General features: G+C 31.1%; 1 protein-coding gene across 1 annotated transcript; it reads left to right on the top strand.

Moving 5' to 3' along the window:
- Positions 1-16,576: 16,576 nt before the first annotated feature.
- LOC126881983 (THAP domain-containing protein 2-like) lies at positions 16,577-18,238 on the top strand. The gene is made up of 2 exons (XM_050646735.1): positions 16,577-16,735; positions 17,632-18,238. The coding sequence occupies exon 2, from the start codon at positions 17,632-17,634 to the stop codon at positions 17,950-17,952; it is 321 nt and encodes a 106-aa protein (XP_050502692.1). The 5' UTR covers positions 16,577-16,735; the 3' UTR covers positions 17,953-18,238.
- The last annotated feature ends 217 nt before the right edge of the window (positions 18,239-18,455 follow it).

The following is an 18,455-nucleotide window of genomic DNA, read 5'->3' as shown; positions in this document are numbered from 1 at the left end:
GTTATCTCGAAAACTATGCATTCTACGAAAAAACTTGTAGGAATATTTTTTGCTTAAAATGACCCAAAAAATACAAAAAGATGTTTTGTTTTGCGAGAAATCGCTGTTATGTAATTCCTCAAGTTCTTTGTCTATAACAATCTTATCGACATCCGGATCAACTGTTACCCAAAAAATTCGTATTCTGCGGGTCAAAATATATAAAAAAAACTTGGGTAAGTCCATCTGAATTAAGGAGGCCGTTGTACCCCCCTGGCGACAGGACTAGAATCTAATCGTATAAATTTTTATTGAATTTGAGTGACATTATATTTTCCATAAGATGTGTGCGATGTGGAAGATAAATAAATTTACTAGTTTTCGTTCTTCTAAATGGTTTTTTTTAATTTTTCAAATTTAGAAAACGAAAATTTTTCTAATTGATAGAGTCTATTTATCGCTGATATAAATAAGAAATAAGAAAACTTCAATACTTGGGTCATATAACACTTGGTGACAGATATGAACTCCTAAAATTAATTATGCAGGGACAGATTCAAGGAAGGCGCAGCATAGGTAGGAGAAAAATGTCCTGGCTGAGAAATCTCAAAGAATGGTTTGGATGCAGCTCAACTGAACTCTTTCGGGCTGCAGTGTCAAAAGTGAGAATAGCAATGATAAAGAAGAAGATTTATCTCTGAAAAACTATTTAGATGGGAAATAAGCCACAATTAATTGAAAAAATAATTTTATTAACGTTTTGACGCCCAAATCGGGTGTTGTTGTCAAAATACAAAATACTACTAGATTAAACAAAAATGTTGTTGCTAAGTAAAAAAATTCTTCTAATAATTTATTTAATCTGACTCATTTATATTGGCAATTCAGACGTATATTATACATTTTAAAGTAGAAGACTTTAAAATGATATCGCCAATATTTTTGAGTTGCGTTCCTGGGACGACTTTATTAAAAGATAGTTCATTCGATTACATGAAATCAATCTCAACTCAAGAATATCCGTCACAAAAAAAAATCATAGCATGTGATCTGTCTTTAAAAAGGCAACCAAATGCAACGATGACAGTAAAATTCTCGCGTTAGAGATTCCATAGTAAATCACGAGGGAAAACCAGGAAAAAACCTCGTGATACTATCCCAATATCGTAAGTATTTGGTCTTACATTTAATTTAATTTCAAAAACTAATACCAAATTCAAACTTTAATATGTTTAAATTATAAATAATATTAATAATACATAGATATACAATAAGCAATACTAAAATATAAAATATGTACTAACTCGATATGTTATTGACTTACTAATCAAAACAACAAACACATTGAGATCTATTATATCTAAAACTAAACCTAACAATGAACAAGAAAGAACAAAGAATTGCATTTATAAAATACCTTGTGAATGCGAACAATTTTATTTAGATGAAACATCAAGACCATTAAACGTTAGAATAAGTGAACATCATCTTATATTAAAAATAGAGAATTTGATAGATCTCAAATATGTCAACACGCATGGGATAATGAACATAGAGTTCAATGGAGAGGTTCAAGTATAGTCCTGAAAGAATCAGATAGTAAAAAGAGAAAAATCAAAGAAGCTGCTCTTTTTTTTAATGGCATGGACTTTATGTCATTCAGCCAGTCACAACATGAGTATTAGTGTCATGTGTAGTGTGTATGTTGAGTAAGTGTCTTGTTACTTTGCAAAGTCGACGTTATTGTCTTTGCAAAGAGACGCTAATTGTATCCGAACGTCTGCGGTCCCTCCGGTGAGTACCGATCCCACAAGGACAGACACTATGTTCATTTATTAATTTATAATAAATGAAAAATTTCTGACCCTGGTGAGATTCGAACCCACAACCTTTTGGATTTTTTCGATCCAAAGGCAGGCGCTCTTACCACTGAGCCACGGAGGGGGTCTAAAGCGGCTCTAATTATGCTAAATGAAACCAATTGTGTCGCAACTTCCTCGGTAGAATGCAGTAGGATGTGGTTACCCATATACTGAAAGAGGAAGTCAATAGAAAGAAAATACCACGATTAGTAAGTCAATAACATATCGAGTTAGTACATATTTTATATTTTAGTATTACTTATTGTATATCTATGTATTATTAATATTATTTATAATTTAAACATATTAAAGCCAGAATTTGGTATTAGTTTTTGAAAGTAAATTAAATGTAAGACCAAATACTTAGGTACGATATCAGGATATTATCACGAGGTTTTTTCCTGATTTTCCATCGTGATTTACTATGGAATCTGTAACGCGAGAATTTTACTGTCATCGTTGCATTTGGTTGCATTTTTAAAGACAGATCACATGCTATGATTTTTTTTGTGACGGATATTCTTGAGTTGAGATTGATTTCATGTAATCGAATGAACTATCTTTTAATAAAGTCGTCCCAGGAACGCAACTCATAAATATTGGCGATATCATTTTAAAGTCTTCTACTTTTCTACTTTAAAATGTATAATATACGTCTGAGTTGCCAATATAAATGAGTCAGATTAAATAAATTATTAGAAGAATTTTTTTACTTAGCAACAACATTTTTGTTTAATCTAGTAGTATTTTGTATTTTGACAACGACACCCGATTTGGGCGTCGAAACGTTAATAAAATTATTTTTTTCAATTTAATTGTGGCTTATTTCCCATCTAAATAGTTAATCATAAAAATGCCACAAGGAAATAGCTTCAGAACAACATTATCTCTGAAAGATAAATATGCGTACCAGCTTTAGTTTTTCTAAATAAAAGCGTTCTGGAGCTATTTCAAAAGAAACTAATTACAAGACGCCATCTTTAAAGAGCTCTAACTCCCTCAGGAAGCATTTTCGGACTAGATGAATTGGGTTAAATTATCTTAAAATTATCTGGGGAATCTTCGATCTTCGTTTGTCGGGAGAGTTTCTGGACACCCTGTACGAAGCTAGGACAAATAATTCCCGGACAAATAATCCCGGACAAAAAATCCCCACAATGGACAAAAAATCCCCGGACAAAAAGTCCCCACAAAAATCCCGGACAAATAATCTCCACACATTTTTTTGGACAAAATATCCCCCCCAAAAAATCCCGGACAAAAAATCCCCAAGAAATATTTGCTGCCGAATAGTTCTCTAAAAGTTTTCCGAAATTTTACCAAATTTCGAATTCCAATTCCATGCTGAATACTTCAAATTTTGCATGACAAAAGAATGTTTTTTCAAAAATCGTGGAAGATATGGGGAATAAGCTAAGGCCCCGTTCTCATGACAGGCGCTTAACGCGCGATATACATACATTTTAATTGAGACTGTTCACATGCGAACGCACGTTTTAATGACTGAAACGCGCGTTTGCATGTGAACGGTCTTCAGTAAAATGTATGTAGATGTAATCGCGCGTTAAGCACCTATCATGAGAACGGGGCCTTAGCTCATTCTCCATATCTTCCACGATTTTTGAAAAAACTCACACTCTTTTGTCATGTAAAATTTGAAGTTTTCAGCATGGAATTGGAATTCGAAAACTTTTAGAGAACTATTCGGCAGCACATATTTCTTGGGGATTTTTTGTCCGGGATTTTTTGTGGGGATATTTTCTCTGGTGATTATTTGTCCGGGGATTTTTTGTCCGGAATTATTTGTCCTGGGATTATTTATCCGGACCCCCCTGTATACATAGTTTTAAAAATTATGTATCGCCTAAAATGATGCTCATTTTCATAGTTCATTTTTTCGTGAACAGATTAACGGATTCTGCTATTTTTATTACTTTATATTTTTCATTGGTATTTACACAGTTGGACACAGTTTTACTCACACTTCTTTTTTGAACTTAGGTATAGCAGGTGAAAGAAAAGAACTGTTTTTCTTATGTTAAGTTTGAGACACCCTGTAGGGAGGACAAGGTATAAATATGGGTACAATCGAAATCGCATTGTACTCTTATGTTTTGTGAATATTTTGTTTTTTGAATGTCCCTGATATTATATCATTAGAAACAAAGAAAATAGCCGGTTTTATTCTTTAACATGACGTGTTTTAACTGAAACAAAACTAAAATTAACAGTAACAAAAAAACAATTAACAAAACTTTAAAAACAGAAAGGTACATACTACATACGTTAACAATTCTGGTCGACACCTTAAAAGTTATTTGTCGACCAAGTGAGCGGTATGCACAGCACAATATAAGAGAGACGATATTGTTTAATGGAGGCTCCGTGATGTTTTGGGGTGGAATTTCCTTGAAAGTGAGTACGGATTTGGTGTCTACGCGTTGAAGCTCTTTAAATAGCGAGATGTACATTACACAGATTTTCTTTCTTTGAACACTTTGTCCCTGTCGCACTATTTATAGGAAATAATATATATAGGAATTTATAGGAAATATACACAGGATGGCGAATTGGAAAACGGGCCATAGGAAACTCAATGTAAAATTCTAAACTGTTGAATTCCTGCTTCCCTAATTATTCTACATCAAAAGACACGAGAAACTATTTGCAGAGGATTAAAATCTTTATTGAAAATAAATTGTTAAAATTGTTCTACGAATTAAACACATTCCAAAATTTTGTAAAATATAATAAATTTTATCAAAGTATTTGCCAAATTTAGGCCCCACACAGTACAAGAATGTGTATAAGGTTGCCTTCGGTCACAATGAAATTATTATATTAACAATATTTTGAACTGTCAGTATTTTTGTTTTATCGTTTTTATTGTTTAAGAAACAATAAAGTCGAAAAGATGTCCTCAGTTGAGGAGAAAGTAGTAATAATAAAGATGTTTTATTCAGTCAATAGTTTGCGTACTGTCAGAAATAGTAACATGTGGCCTTCCTTTTACGCACTTACTTAGGTATGGCAAATGTATTCTATTTTTCAAAATTTTGGAATCTGTTAAATCGTAGAACAATTTTAACTTTTGTTTTTAATACAGATTTTAATCCTCTACAAATAGTTTCTCATGACTTTTGATGTAAAATAATTAGGGAAGCAGGAATTCAACAATTTAGAATTTTACATTGAGTTTATTCCTATGGCCCGTTTTCCAATTCACCACCCGGTATAGGAATTTAGTGTATGATAAGTAGAGTTCGGATTTTAAAGCATAAAGAAACCCAAAAAAGCGCTTAAAAAGCATAACAATTTTATGAAAAAAAGCATTATATTATACAAAAAAGCATGAAAATAGGCATATAAATTTTGACAAACCATTTTTTTAGAAAATATATATAATATTATTTCTAGGCTTAGCTTAAAAACTAGTAAATACCTATTATAGATTTTAAAAATAAAATAGAATAAACAAAAGAAAAATAGATAACTAAAACAAAAATGCTAACCTAATTTTTATCGACACGCTTTAGATTTTTAGATGAAGGAAAATATATCATTTTTGTTTAAAGCATGAAATAACTAAATACTCATTTAAATGTCCCATCGTAAAGTTTCGGCGCCTGTCACTCAAAACATTTTTGTATGTCGAAAAGCTTCTTTCAACGTTCACACTGGTTATCGGTGCATACATACTTTGCCGCTACTGCTGGATCCATATTTATATCTTCAACGTGTTCTTCATTTAAAACTGAAAATATTTTCTTCATCTTTTGAATTCCTTCGTTTTTTGTTAATACATCTTTGACTTTTGTTAATACTATCTGACCAGTTTCTCCAGGGATACCTTCCATCTTTTTTTTTAAAACTGTTTATTTTTGGGTCGACTGAACTAATGAAATTTGCCGTTTCTCCAAATATTTTATTGTTTCACTCACAAAACAAAAGTTGCTTTTAATAAAAGCAAGATTGTTTTGTAATTCTGTTTCACCTAAAACATCCTGACAATATTTTATCGATTTGCTAGCATTATCCAAGTTCCAATACGACACTTTTAAAATTTTCGAAATATTCGGCGTAGTATAAAGCTGCATCTAACCAATGTACCCCACCGAGTTAACACTGGTTCCGGTGGTAATAGAGTGTTAGGGCATCTTTCTCTAAAAAGTTGCACCCATAAAGGAGCTTTAATGAATTTTTTTTCCAATTTTTTATCAACTCATTAACAAGTGGAAATTGCAGCCGTATAGTCTCAGCAACGCGATTCAGGCCATGTGCTAGACAGGTACAATAAATTAGATGTGGATAAAACACTTTAAGACTTAATGCTGTTTTGATCATGTATGGTGCAGCGTCAGAAAGCATTAATACTATTTTGTTAGTGGACACAGCCTCGGGAAGATAAAAATTTGTTAAAGCTTCATTTACGAATCTTGCAACTGTATTGTTATTTGGTGCTTCTAGTTCTTTTGAGCACATTAAATAACCCTTCGTCAAGATATCTTCGTAAAGTACGCCTGTGATTAAATTAGCGACGTACCTTCCACACATATCTATAGTCTCGTCCACAGCAAACTACATGTAATTGTTCCCCACTATAGTGTTTTTTTTTCTGGTTTCCTTGTAAACGCAATTAACATATTTTTTCGCAGAGTACTTTCATCCGGCACATGTCTTTGAGAGTACTTTTCCAAAAATGATTTAAAACTTTCATTTTACAATTTATTTAGTGAGAGATCAGAGTCCACCATTGCACTGCATAGATCAAAATTAAATTTCTGCTGTTCGCAAATGCAAAAATGATAATAGTATATAAAAAAGCACCAAATAAGCACTAAATTTAAAAAAAAACATAAAATATAAAAAAAAGCAAGAAAGGCATAAAAAAGTGCTGTCAAAATGACATATTTTTGCATATTTCGTTCGTATTTAAAAAGAATATAGTCCTGCTTGTATCATTTACCATAAGCATTATGCTTAGAAATCCGGACTCTAATGATAAGACATAGAGCCTCCTCACGTATCGCATGTGGTCAGTTAAAACACATATTAAAAAGTAAAACCGTCTAGTTTCTTTGTTAATAAAGATATCAAAAAAACTAAAAAAATAAAATGTTCACAAAATATGAGACTACAAAATAATTGCGATGTATATATACTTTGTATTACCATTTCTTCGCTACAGGCTGTCTAAAACTTTTATTTCGGTAAAAACACCGTATAGTCCAGGGCGGATCTGTTTTGAGATGGACGTTGAGAGGTGACTCAAATTTTTTTGCAGCAATTGCTTGAAAATAAATCAAATAATGATATTTGAGTTATCCTCCCTCTCAAAAAGGTCCGGAACATTGTTTAAATAATCAAAATGTCAAGAATTGAAGGAAAAATTCGATTTTTTTCTTCGTTTTTTGATTATAACTTTAAAAGTATTCATTTCCGAGAAAAGTTGTACTGACATAAAAATTGCGTAATTCAATTTCCTACAATACAGAATTGGTTAAAAATTTTAAAAATAGTCACCCTAGTTGAAAATAGCCATAATTACGAAAAAACCATACAAAAACAAGTATTCGCATGTTACGTTTTTCAACCATTTGTGCTACACTTAGGACCTTCATATTTTACCCAGAAAAACTTTATGATATAGTAAAATAATACTGTAAATTTCATTAAGATCGGTTCAATAGATTTTGCAAAATAAATTTTGCAATACAGCTTTCGCAAAAAAAAATTCATTTTTTCAAAATGTTACAGGACTGAAAATAAAGCAGATAGTAAGTTGAATTTTTTTTGCTTATAGAAGTGTACTGTACCTTTCATTTACAATTTTCAAAATTAAAATCGATTAATTACCACGGCGTCAGAAAATTTTTGAAATAAACAATAATTTTTGGTGCTACGCGCAGGACAGCGGTGTTCGATTCACACAAGGTTGATTTCCACCAAAATTTCTTTCAATCTTTATCTAATATATTATTTTCTTACTCTATATTTTGTTGTATTTTAATTTTTTAATTCCACAAAAATCAAACTAATTTTATTATTGTTTGTGAAATATTGTTTAAACAATTGCATATGTTTAAAAATAATTAACTTTTATTATTTAAGTTAAAATATATGAACAAAGAAAATTTTTGCTAATAAAAGTGTTATTTCAAAGGATAGAGTATGTGTTTTTATTTTGCAATAAACAAATTTATTTATTTATATCGAAATGTCATAAAAATTAAAATGTATAAATCATTATCAAAGGTCATTGGAATGCCCAATCAGAGCAACCTATCCGCTGTCCTGCGCGTAGCACCAATAATTAATGTTTATTTAAAAAAAATTCCTGACGCCGTGGTGTTAAGCGATTTTAATTTTGCAAAATTGCAAATGAAAGGTACAGTACACTTCTATATGCAAAAAAATTTTCAACTTGCTATCTGCTTTATTTTCAGTCCTGTAACATTTTGAAAAAATGAATTTTTTTACGAAAGCTGGATTGCAAAATTTATTTTGCAAAATCTATTAAACCGATCTTAATGAAATTTACAGTATTGTTTTACTGTATCATAAAATTTTTCAGGGTGAAATATGAAGGTCCTAAGTGTAGCATAAATGGTTGAAAAACGTAAAATGCGAATACTTGTTTTTGTATGTTTTTTTCACAATTATTGCTATTTTGCAACAAGGGTGACTATTTCTTAAATTTTTAACCAATTCTATATTGTAGGAAATTTAATTACGCAACTTTTATGTCAGTACAACTTTTCTCGGAAATGAATACTTTTAAAGTTATAATCAAAAAACCAAGAAAAAAATCGAATTTTTCCTTAATTTTTTGACATTTTGATTATTTAAACAATGTTCCGGACCTTTTTGAGAGGGAGGATAAGTCAAATATTATTATTTGATTTATTTTCAAGCAATTTCTGCAAAAAAATTTGAGTCACCTCTCAACGTCCAAATGTACTAATATTTTTACAGATGCGCCCTGGTCTAGTATAAATATAAAGAAACAACGTATAAATTTAAAGAATAAAACCGTATATTTTCTTTGTTTATAAAGATATTAGGGATATTGAAAAAAAAATGTTAACAAAACAGAAGACCATAATTATCCGATTTCGATGTACACTCACACTTGTACTTTTTCCTTCATACAGGGTGTCTCAAACATAATAAATGAAAAATATTTCTTTTTTTCCACCCGATATTAGTACAAAAAAGAAGTTTAAGAAAACCTTTGCATAACTGTGTAAATACCAAAGAAAATAGCGGTATCCGTTAATCTGTTCATGAAAAACTCAACTATGAAAATAAGCATAATTTTAGGTGATGCATAACTTTTGGAACTATGTTTATTTGCAGAGTTTGTAATAGAATAATATAATATAATGTCGTTTCGCTAAACTCAGACGCAACTCGCTAGTGATTTTATTAAGTAATTTTGCCAATTTGGTAAAATTGGCAAAAAAAATTACTAAATAGTTAATAATTACTAAATAGTTAGTAATTTTGCCAATTTTGGAAAAATGGGCAAAAACAAAAAAAATACCGACTAAAATCACTAGCCAGTTGTGTCTGAGTTTAGCGAACCGACTATACTTACACTTTTACATCAACTAGTTTATTAGCACCTCTTACGGGAATTACTGGAATGGAACAAACACATTTAGAGACATACGTCTAATTAAACTTTATTCACTTGTTTATAGCAGAATTCAAACAATTATATAAGTAAATTATATATCAAGTAATAGCGGAAAAACTTCGTTAAAAATATATTAAAATTAAATTAAATTTGCATAATATAAAAAAAATTAAATAGATATAATTAATAATCAATGTTGATCACTTAAGTGACGTAAAGTCACTTGATGTTTATGGAATTGGAAGTAGCTTGAGGGAAATAAATGTTTACTAATTATCATAAAATGCACTGTTTTTAATTATTTACACAAAATATAGTGCAACTTGATATATGTTTCTCTGACACATCAACTTATATCACCATCTATGGCGTTATAACTCTTCGTGAGTCTTTGTCGCGTTTACTAGTGCCTTCTACGTTTGTCGGTCTTGTGCCACTATTTCCCATTGTCTCACTCCCATTTTTGCTAGATCTTCTCTGACTGCATTTTTCCAACTTTTTATAGACCGTCCTAGACCTTTTTCCATCTGGCCTTTCACAAAACACATTGTTTATAAGACGATTCTCATTACTGCGAATTACACATGCCCTGCCCATCTAAGTGTATTTCATCAACTTCCCCATAGTCCATTTGGTGAGACCGCTCCCGTCTGAAAAACATTTCTAATTCGGTTTCTCTGCGGATTCATATTCAAAAATGACCCCTTTAAACAAATCTGAAGGGTGCCGGACGGAATTTTTGGGCAGAAATTGTTTAAAAATTTTTTTAAACAAATACATAATATCACCTTTTTTGGGCATACATAAGATCACCTTTTTTTGGGCATTTGGGCATCCATCGTTTAAAGATGGAGTTACTACAAATAAAATGGTATCTTTGGATGGAGAAATGATTGTGAAAAGCGATAGTTTTAAGTACCTAGGATCGGTATTACAGAGTAATAGAGAAATAGATGGAGATGCATGCAGTAGAATTAGGGCTGGATGGATGAAGTGGAAAGAAGCGAGTGGTGTGTTGTGTGACAGAAAAATTCCAATGAAGCTGAAGGGAAAATTCTATAAAACAGCCATAAGACCGGCTATGATGTACGGAACTGAATGTTGGGCAGTGAAAAAGAAAGAGGAACAACGAATGCATGTGGCGGAAATGAGAATGCTTAGATGGATGAGTGGGGTGACAAAGAAGGATAAAATTAGAAATGAGTATATTAGGGGAAGTCTAGGTGTGGCACCAATTGATGCCAAAATGAGAGAGCATAGGTTAAGATGGTTTGGTCATGTTCAACGTCGAGTCGTTAATCACCCAATACGAAGAATAGCTGAAGTGCAAATTCCTGGAAGGAGTAGGAGAGGAAGACCAAAGAAGACCTGGGGGGAGACGATACGGCAGGATATGTTGGTAAAGGGGATTAACATTGATATGACCCAAGATAGAATTGTGTGGAGAAATGCAATTAGGGAAGCCGACCCCGCATAGGGATAAGGCAAAGAGAATGATGACATAAAATCACCTTTTATTGCTCCAAAAATTATATTTTTAAGTTTTTTGGGTCATTCTAAACAAGAAAGGTATCTTGTGATTTTTCTCAAAAATTGACAGTTTTCGGGTTATAGGCGATTTAAAATCTAAAAAATCTAAATTAGTATTTTCCAGAGTGTCAATAACTTGGATTAAAGTTTAAACATTCCTTTTCAAGATTCCGAAGAGTGATCGGGTCTAACTTCAATTATTTAGACCGTAGTTTTTAATTGTTAATTATGCGTGTCCATCCGGTTTATTTGCTGGTGCGGCGCGCACTATTTTCAAAAATCTCATATTTTCCTCCGAAAAATATTTTTTCTATATTCTTTGGGACATTCTAAATAAAATAAGTTTGTTTACATTTTTCTCAAAAGTTAATTGTTTTAGAGTTATAAGCGATTTAAAATCCGAAAAATGATAAAAAAACACACATTTTCGCATTTTAAATCGCTTATAACTTTAAAACTAGTAACTTTTGAGAAAAATGTCAGAAAACTTATTTTATTTAAAATGTCCCAAAGAATCTAGAAAAAATATTTTTCGCAGGAAAATAGGAGATTTTTGAAACAGACCGCGTCGCACCGGCCAAAAAATCGGATGGACATGCATAATTAACAATTAAAAAACTACGGTCTAAATTGAAGTTAGACCCGATCACTCTTCGGAATCTTGAAAAGGAATGTTTAAACTTTAATCCAAGTTATTGGCACCCTCAAAAATACTAATTTAAATATGAGTTTTTAAGCCTCGAAAATGCGTATTTCGCATTTTTTAGATTTTAAATCGCCTAATAAGAGTAAATCGAAAAATCATAAGATACCTTTTAGACCAAGGCGCATCTGTAAAAATATTGGTACATTTGGACGTTGAGAGGTGACTCAAATTTTTTTGCAGAAATGGCTTAAAAATAACTCAAATAATAATATTTGAGTTATCCTCCCTCTCAAAAAGGTCCGGAACATTGTTTAAATAATCAAAATGTCAAAATATGAAGGAAAAATTCAATTTTTTTCTTCGTTTCTTGATTATAACTTTAAAAGTATTCATTTCCGAGAAAAGTTGTACTAACATAAAAGTTGAGTAATTAAATTTACTACAATATAGAATTGCTTAAAAATTTAAAAAAATAGTCACCCTTGTTGCAAAATAGCAATAATTGCGAAAAAACCATACATAAACAAGTATTCACATTTTACGTTTTTCAACCATTTATGCTACACTTAGGACCTTCATATTTCACCCAAAAAAAGTTTATGATACAGTAAACAACACTGTAAATTTCATTAAAATCGGTTTAATAGATTTTGCAAAATAAATTTTGCAATTCAGCTTTCGCAAAAAAAATTCATTTTTTCAAAATATTACAGGACTGAAAATAAAGCAGATAGCAAGTTGAATTTTTTTGCATATAGAAGTGTACTGTACCTTTCATTTGCAATTTGCAAAATTAACATCGATTAACTACCACGGCGTCAGAAATTTTTTTAAATAAACATTAATTATTGGTGCTACGCGCAGGACAGCGGATAGTTTGCTCTGATTGGGCATTCCAATGACCTTTGATAATGATTGCTACATTTTAATTTTTATTACATTTCGATATAAATAAATAAATTTGTTAATTGCAAAATAAAAACACATAATCTATCCTTTGAAATAACACTTTTTTTAGCAAAAACTTTCTTTGTTCATATATTTTAACTTAAAGAATAAAAGTTTATTATTTTTAAATATATGCAATTGTTTAAACAATATTTCACAAACAATAATAAAATTAGTTTGATTTTTGTGGAATTAAAATATTAAAATACAACAAAATATAGAGTAAGAATATAATATATTAGATAAAGATTGGAAGAAATTTTGGTGGAAATCAACTTGTGTGAATCGAACACCGCTGTCCTGCGCGTAGCACCAAAACATAATGTTTATTTAAAAAATTTCCTGACGCCGTGGTAATCAATCGATTTTAATTTTGCAAATTGCAAATGAAAGTTACAGTACACTTCTATAAGCAAAAAAAATTCAACTGGCAATCTGCTTTATTTTCAGTCCTGCAACATTTAAAAAAAATGAATTTTTTTTGCGAAAGCTGGATTTCAAAATTTATTTAGCAAAATCTATTAAACCGATCGTAATGAAATTTGCAGTGTTGTATTACTATATCCCAATAGTATTTCTGGGTAAAATATGAAGGTCCTATGTGTAGCATAAATGGTTGAAAAACGTAAAATGACAAGACTTGTTTTTGTGTGTTTTTTTCGCAATTATTGCTATTTTGCAACAAGAGTGACTATTTTTTAAATTTTTAACCAATTCTATATTGTAGGAAATTTAATTACGGAACTTTTATGTCAGTACAACTTTTCTCGAAAGTGAATACTTTGAAAGTTATAATCAAAAAACCAATAAAAAATCGAATTTTTCCTTCATATTTTGACATTTTGATTATTTAAACAATGTTCCGGACCATTTTGAGTGGAAGGATAACTCAAATACTATTATTTGAGTTATTTTCAAGCAATTTCTGCAAAAAAATTTGAGTCACCTCTCAACGTGTGTATTATAATGTTGGTATTCGGAACATATCCGATACCGTATACCGTCCGGCGGATGATTAGTCACTGCCTTATGTCACTCGTTTGTTTACTCCTTGTTCTTTATTCTGTGGTTTACTCATTCTTGTGCGGGATCATTGTTGTCCAACTATCTGGCTGGACTATTTCTTGTTTAGAATGATCCAAAAACCTAAAAATATATTTTTTGGAGCAATAAAAGGCGATCTTGTGTATTTGTTTAAAAAAATTGTTTAAACAATTTCTGCCCAAAAATTTCGTCCGGCACCCTTCAGATTTGTTTAAAGGGGGCATTTTTTAATATGAATCCGCAGAGAAACCGAATTAGAAATGTTTTTCAGACGGGAGCGGTCTCACCACATGGACTACCAGAAGAAGAAGAATTTTAACCCACTGATATACAATGCCTTGCCGAAAATATATTTTGTTGTAAAACGCGTTGTATAAAATATCTAGAACACCATCTGTGTACCTTTAAGTGGTGTGTAAACGTGTAATTGTACCTGCTCCCAACTGCTGCAGTTTTAGTTAGACCTGGATCCCGCATACCAGAAAAAGTTGATTAATAGCAAGCTGAAAATTTGTTAATAGCTTAACGGTGTCTAGTCGGACAAACTTTGATGTACGGGAACACTGGAACAGGGAAAAACGTTTTCGTAGTCTGACGTTCCAAATTTTTAACCTGTTCCACAATTAAAACTTCCCCTGTTCCAGTGTTCCCATACATCAAAGTTTGTCCGACTAGACAACGTTAAGCTATTAACAAATTTTCAGCTTGCTATTAATCAACTTTTTTTGGTACGCGGGATCCAGGTCTATATGGTTTAGTATTTGAGCTACGTTGACGTAAAGTTTTCTTGCGGTATCACGTACTGCTCAGCGTTTACGTTTCTATAGCTAAAAGCCAGTGTATTTTTTCGTTATTATAGTTTATTTTTTAACCAGGAGGAGTAAACTAAAAAGACAAATTCACACCCAAGAAAGTCACTAGAATTGGCTCCGTGCGTCTCCCCTCTACTTACAGTCACGTGACACGCTGTCAGATTTTGTAAGGACGTTTTAACATTGAGTCTTATGGGATTATTTTGTTAAACTTGAATATTTTATTTTGTAGTGATAATAACCGAAAAAAATTGTTAGAATTCATTAGTTATTAATTTATACTGTAATTTATAGTGCAACAAAAATATTTTCTTTTGCGTTAATAAAGATTTATTGACATAAACTGCGATAGTGAGGTTATGTATACAAAATCGAACTGATAATTAATATTGGAAAGTGAAGAATTTATATCAGATTAAGTGCGTTTTTATTTTCTGTTTATATTAATACATAATATCACTAGCGTGACACGGCATTTTTTTTAAATGTCTCATTTAAACATACACAAAGCGTCCTTATAAAATTTCAAAAATCCGCCACCATGAGCAGGTCGGTCGATTTTGCTTTGACACTTTGTTAACGCTCGGGGCGAATAATATCCAAATATATCTTATTTTTTGGTTGATCTAGTCGACCCTCAACGGTAATCCATAAATATTATATTAAATTAATACGTCGCTAAACAGTTTCAAAAACAACTGCTTCAAAAAACTTTTATAAAAAAGCAGACTGAAAATCTAAAAATTAAAGGAATAACACAGAAAACACAAAAATCGCCGATATAACTTAATTAACCTATGAAATGTCACTAGTGTCAAAATTTGATAAATGTCATTAGTGTCAAAATTTTATAACAGTGGAGTATTAAACTTGCCTGCGGTTGGACCAATCACAAACAAGCAATACAGCGCGGTAAATTTGAATCACTCCTCGCTTGGTTAAAAAACAAACCATAGTATATCAGCAAGTTTATCCAGTTGTTCTACATTCAAGGGGAAAGCACTATTTTGCCATTTTTGAGTTACCAATACTAAAGTTTTTGAAGTTATACTTCTTTAGGCGCGATTGAGATTGAGGGTGAATTTATATTGATCTACGCGCATGCGCACACCGACAGTTTGGTATTAGTCTTTATACGGGCTCTGATTGGGTGTTGAAATGATCTGTCAATAATTGTTCAATATGGAGGTTATCGGTAAAAAAAATTTTGTATAATATATTATTTTTTATTGTTGTGAGGACAGAAATAAAATCAAATTTATAATTATAGTGACTTTTTAAATAGTTTTGAAAAGCCACAGGTACGTAATTCTAAAGGCCGCGTCCCACGATCAAATAATTTGATCAAACTGGTTTGAGCAAACTGAAAGTGACAGTTAGTGACGTCACATCCTGAGTGTTCATTGTGGATAATAATGAAAAATTTTAATTTTAAATAAAGTACAAACAAGTTAGACAACTCAATACAATAAATTTGATCAAACTAGACTGATAGTGAGAGCACAGATTTTTAAAATTTCAAAAAAACTGCAATTGTGACGTCACTTTGACGTACTTCCTCAAGTACGTCAAGTTTGCTCAAACTGTTTGATCAAATTATTTGATGGTGAGACGCGGCCTTAAATGTTTCAGTTGTATTCCAATAAAAAATTATCTTCATACCTATTTGGAAAATGTAAAAAAAATAATGTACTTACCTAGTACTTGCTATGCTATTCGCGGTGTGCAAGTACTTGGAAGGAAAACGAGAAACGACCGTGCGCGAGTCGCGGAGAAATATTGCAACTATCTTAAATAATTCATATTGTCAATTGAAATTGTAAAATTGACATATATTTCATACCTTCTGTCATTGAAGCAGAAAAATTATATATTGCTCCACAATACTGATATGATATGCAATTATTATATAAAGGTAAATTTAATTAATTGTATTTTGCTTGCAGTACTGCATTTTAATAACTAATTTTATTTACTACATACAATTGTTTATGTTTGCATAACATAACCTGCATCTTATTTTTTCTTCTTATTATTTTTTTGGACTATGGCCTTGACAATTATCCAGCAACCAGGACTAATGTAATTGGCCATAGCCACCTTTACTTTACAAGCCATGAAGTTGAAACTTGGCAACATCTAAGCGTAGACCGGTTAATTCTGACAGTTCTCATATATTTTTAAATGTTTTTAAATAATATTCACTGTATTTACAGAAAAACTCAAACATTTTACAATATTTCGTGCTCCAAATTATAAAGAATATTAAAAGGTATGTATTAAGATGATTTTAGTTCAATATAATATATTTTTATATAATATATTTTATAGTATAATATATTTTTATATAAACTTACGTGCATATAGAAATGCGTCCACTTAAAATTTTTGTCATTTTTGATGTCTTATATTTACTAAACCTGTTGGCCGATTCAAGTGATTTTTTTAATATGTTATAGCCTGATTCTTTAACAATACCGCTGTAATAATATTGTTGCTAAGCAGTTAATTTTTTATTGTATAACGGGCATTTATAAAATAGTGAAATTAAAACTCAACTATAGCCTCAGGTTTTCTTAACATTCTGTTTTTTATTCATTCGCTTATGTTGGATAATAAATAAAAGTTAGCTACTTTAACTATATAATATGTCTTTTATCAATACAGGGTGTTTCTAAATAAGTGCGACAAACTTTAAAGGGAAAGTAACAAAATTCAAAATTTTGACCCCTGTCAAAATTTTCAATGTATTTTAAATGTAATCATTTTTTTCGAATCTTGAAAAATCTAATAAGTATTTTTGAAAAATTTAAACGCAGAATGAAAGATTACTTTATCACCGAGGGCCGAAAGTCCCTTAGAATGAATATTCCATAGGGTGATGCGAACTTTGAAAAAAAAAAGACACTTTAATTCGTACACCCGGTATATATACAATGAAAATTTACTTATTTAGCAACAATATTATTACAGGGGTATTGTTAAAGAATCAGGCTATAACATATTAAAAAATCAATTTAAATCGGCCAACAGGTTCGGGAAATACGAGACATCAAAAATGACCAAATTTTTGAGTGGGCTGATTTCTATGCACGCAAGTTTATATAAATTTCTTTAAGTTTGGTATTTTACATACGGCATACCTACTTATAATTTTTGTTTTTGTAGATGCCAAGCCGTTGCTGTGTGCCAGAGTGCAAAAGCAATTACGATAGCAGTCTTAAAAAGAATGAACAACCAGAAAGCACTTTTTTATTTCCAAAGGATCCAAAGCTGCGAGACCTTTGGTTACAGTGTATCCACAGGAAAAATTTTGTTATTGGAACATCAGCGGTAGTATGTGCCAAACATTTTTATTCTGATGACATCGAGAGAGTTAGAGAATGGGTAGATAAGGAAGGCAACAAACATGTAGAGAAATTAACGAATCCTAAGTTAAAACCTTCTGCAGTTCCTCGCATTTTTCCAATTCAGGATGTTTCTAAATAAGTGCGAAAAACTTTAAAGGGAAAGGAACAAAATGCAAAATTTTGACGCCTGTCAAAATTTTCAGTGTATTTTAAATGCAAACATTTTTTCGAATTCTGAGAAAACTGATAAGTATTTTTGAAAAATTTAAACGCTGAATGAAAGATTACTTTATTACCGAGGGCCGAAAGTCCCTTAGAATGAATGAAAGGTTGTTTTTGAATGGCATATTTGAAACTAAAAATCACACTAAATTTTCTTAATTTTTCGCCCCTGTAACTTATTAAAATAAACATAGAAGTTTTCAGGGACTTTCGGCCCTCGGTCCTAACGTAATCTTTCATTCTGCGTTTAAATTTTTGAAAAATACTCATTAGTTTTCTTAGGATTCGAAAAAAATTAATCCCATGTATATTCTTGTTATTGGTTTTTTTTTTGTATAATAAACGTTACTTACAAGGAAGTACTTTTAATTTTATTTTGTACAAACTTCTAATTAATAATATTTTCTTGTTCGACTCAAA

This window comes from Diabrotica virgifera, chromosome 3 (assembly GCF_917563875.1).
Source record: "Diabrotica virgifera virgifera chromosome 3, PGI_DIABVI_V3a".
Classification (NCBI taxonomy): Eukaryota; Metazoa; Arthropoda; class Insecta; order Coleoptera; family Chrysomelidae; genus Diabrotica; species Diabrotica virgifera.
Note: the sequence above shows the minus strand (reverse complement) of the source record. Positions and strands in the feature narration are given on the sequence as shown.

Coding starts and splice junctions, on each gene's coding strand:
- LOC126881983 (XM_050646735.1), top strand. CDS start 17,632: ATGCCAAGCCGTTGCTGTGTGCCAGAGTGCAAAAGCAATTACGATAGC.